The sequence below is a fragment of the Vigna unguiculata genome, chromosome 6 (genome assembly GCF_037176805.1).
Source record: "Vigna unguiculata cultivar grain cowpea cultivar isolate G323 ecotype 2 chromosome 6, ASM3717680v1, whole genome shotgun sequence".
Lineage (NCBI taxonomy): Eukaryota > Viridiplantae > Streptophyta > Magnoliopsida > Fabales > Fabaceae > Vigna > Vigna unguiculata.
This window is the reverse complement of record NC_140797.1, coordinates 3,963,780-3,967,159: the sequence shown is the minus strand read 5'-3', so window position 1 is coordinate 3,967,159 and position 3,380 is coordinate 3,963,780. Positions and strand designations below refer to the sequence as shown.

General features: G+C 46.8%; 1 protein-coding gene across 1 annotated transcript; it reads right to left on the bottom strand.

Moving 5' to 3' along the window:
- Positions 1–1,689: 1,689 nt before the first annotated feature.
- On the bottom strand, positions 1,690–2,909 carry LOC146885402 (uncharacterized). Its single transcript, XM_085674909.1, has 2 exons — positions 2,706–2,909; positions 1,690–2,160 (listed from the first exon to the last, which is right to left on the bottom strand). Exons 1-2 carry the CDS (start codon positions 2,907–2,909, stop codon positions 1,690–1,692), a joined length of 675 nt encoding a protein of 224 aa, XP_085531035.1.
- Between the last annotated feature and the right edge of the window lie 471 nt (positions 2,910–3,380).

The window sequence follows — 3,380 nt, the reverse complement described above, 5'->3', positions numbered from 1 at the left end:
CCAGACGGTTGCGGTAGATTCAGTGAGTTTTGAGCGTGGATGTGCCTGGTGGTGTGAACTGTCCCACCAAGCGGTGTCTTCAATTATTGATGGTTTTGAGGCGCTTGGCGCCTGGCGGTACGTGTCCCCCGCCAGGCAGTCTGGAAGCTGGTAGCGCCTAGCGGTACGTGTCTCCCGCTAGGCGATTTGGCTATTGTAAGTCCTAGTTGTTGGACTTTTTAGGCGTGATCTACAACGCTTTTGGTGATGCTTCAAAGGTAAGATTGCTGGGTTCCTTGAGTTGAGCTCGGAACGTATCCCTTGAGTTGAGCTCGGGATAGGGGTTAAGCACGTAGCATTCATCGAGTTGAGCTCGGAATGACATCCCTCGAGTTGAGCTCGGGTTAGCGAGTGTTGTCGGTGTGAGTGTGCTGGTTGTGGCCAGTACGGATGGGTCCAGATAGATTGCCCTCCTCAATAAATTGCTAACGAGTTTGGTAGTCTTGGGACAATACGACTTATGTTCGTATTTGGGAACTCCACCTGGCGCTACGGTGTATGATATGTAGCAATGGTTTCTCGCACGTGCTCTGTCAGTTGTGGCCGATAGGTTTGGCAGCAAATTACCTTGGGGTAGTTACTAAAAGAGGTAGAACATAAATGATCTGGTTGTAGCCAGGTGATATGGAATAGAGTGAGAGATTTGCTTTGGATGTTTGCATAAAATTTATAAGTGACTACATATATGTATATCAATATGTTTGTATGTTGATTTTATTAAGCTCACCCTATCTGCTTGTGTTTGGCGATGATCGTGTGCGCGGTACACGTAAGCAGAGGATGTTGATGCAAGTGGTGCCGGTGATGCTTAGACACGGAGCGAGGGATAGCATGGGAGTCTTTATGTTATTTATATTTTGGAAATAAAGTGTCAACTGTTATGAGATAGTTTTGGATTATTCAACTTTTGTAATCATGGATTTTGGTTTTATCTCTTGAATTTATAAAAGTTTAGAATTCCCGCGCTTTTGGGAAATGAGGTTTATTCATAAATGTGACGTCTTTATGACTTTATTTTTTTATTTATTTTAAATCCGTAATATCCTGACAGAATGTTACAACTATCCCCTGAGCGGATATCACATGCCCAAAAAGTTGTACTTCATCCATCCATAATTCACACTTGGACAACTTGGCATATAGTTGCTTCTCCCTCAGGACACCAAGTACCAACCTTAAGTGTTCTGCATGTTCCTCTTGAGTCCTGGAATAGATGAGTATGTCGTCTATGATGACTACGATAAATTTATCTAAGAAGGGTCTCTAAATCTTGTTCATGTAATCCATGAACACAGTCGGAGCATTGGTCACACCGAAAGGCATAACCACGTACTCGTAGTGGTCGTATCGGGACCTGAAGGCAGTCTTATGCACATCATCAGCCTTCACCAAAATCTGATGGTATCCCAACCGCAAATCTATCTTCGAGAATACTGATGACCCATGCAGCTGATCCATCAAGTCATCAATTCTCAGAATAGGGTACTTATTCTTGATCGTCGTCTTGTTTAGTTGTTTGTTGTCCACACATAGGCGTGAGCTCCCATCCTTTTTCTTTACCAACAATACTGGTGCTTCCCATGGTGAAGTGTTGGGTCGTATGAACTGCTTTCCCAACAACTCCTCTATTTGCTTCTTGAGCTCCACCAACTATGCTGGAGCAATACGGTTTGGAGCCATCGACATTAGACCGGATCCTGGCACCAGGTCAATTGAGAACTCCACCTTTCTACTGGGAGGCAGCCTTGATACTTCATTTGGGAACACGTCTTCAAACTCGTGCACAACTGATATAACTGACGTCCTATCCTCCTTCTCCACCTCGAGATACGTGAAGATTATGTAGCACTGTGCACCCTTTATTAACTCCTTCATAATCCCTTGAGGGGATACCAACTCAGGTTCCTCATAGTCAGAAAATAACAACCTTTTCTCTCGGCAATCTATAAGAATGCAATTGGCAGAGAGCCAATCCATCCCCAAGATCACCTCCAACTCTTGTAGAGGTAGGCATATAAGGTTCACCTTATACCTGTGTCCCTCTACCTCCACCGGACACCTATCACACAAGGACGTCGTCCTGACCAAACCCGATGCCGGAGTAGACACCACAAGCTCGCACTGCAGCTCACCGGCAGATCCAGACGTTTCACACAAGCATCTGACACAAAGGAGTGTGTCTCTCCAAAATCATACAACACACAACATTTTTCACTAACTATCACACAACAACCAATAACCAAGTTACTTGAGCCTACCGCTTTCGTCCCTGACATAGCATAAACCCTGCCTGTCGCCTGAAGCCTGTTGCCCCTATTCCTCTACTGGTTTTGTGCAGGAGTCTAAACTAGAGGGCGTGTCACTATCCTAGTAAGAGTAGGGCAGTCTTTCCCAAAGTGGCCTTCCTTGCCACAGTTGTTGCATCTACGATAGACTTCCATGCTTGGACAAACGTTCCTCGGGTGGGGGCCTCCACATATGAAGCATTGCACTTGGCTCTACTAGGGAGGAAAACTCATAGACCCTTGGGACTGATGGTGGGGTTTGTCATATGGTTTCCTCCGCTCCTCATGTCTCGGTTTGGACCCAGATGGTCCACCAACCCTCTGATGCTGCGGTAGGCGTTGAGTCTCCACCTCATTTTTCATCTTTTCCATCACTCATGCCTTCTCCACCAGGGCGGCGAAGTCCTTGATGGATAATGGGGCTACCATCAAGCGAATATCACCACGGAGACTATTCTCAAACTTGCGGCATCTCCACTCTTCGTCGAGTGGCAATGTGTAAAAGCAACTGAGGTGCTTGAACTTCTCAGCATATTCGGTTCCCGTCTTCCCTCCATGAGAAACTTCCCTCGGAAAGCCTCCCATGTGACTGGTTCTCCCCTCTCCTCCATGATGGATTTCATGCTTATCCACTAAGGCTCAACTTCTCCGGTGAGCATGTATACAGTGAAGGCCAACCTGTTCTTCACGGGGTACATCTTTGCATAAAAAATCCTCTCCATGTCCTTTAGCCATTGGTCTGCGGCATCAGGACTCGTCTTACCTCCAAACTTCGGTGGGTGGTGCTTCAAGAAGTTCTCTAGACTCCACTCCCTGACCGTAGGTCGTGGCTCGGGACTAAAGGTAGGAGCAGTCGCCCTGTTCTCCTCCAGCTGGCGGAGGGCCTTCATATGCTGTCTGTGGACATCCTCAATAGCTACCCTAGCAGCCTCCATCTGCTGCATCACCAACTGTTGTTGCTCGAGCGATGCTACCTATCGCTACATAGATGCTTCGTGTTGCTGCATCATTCTCGTGCTCTGTTGTGTCATAGCAGCTACCATCGCTTCTATAGCT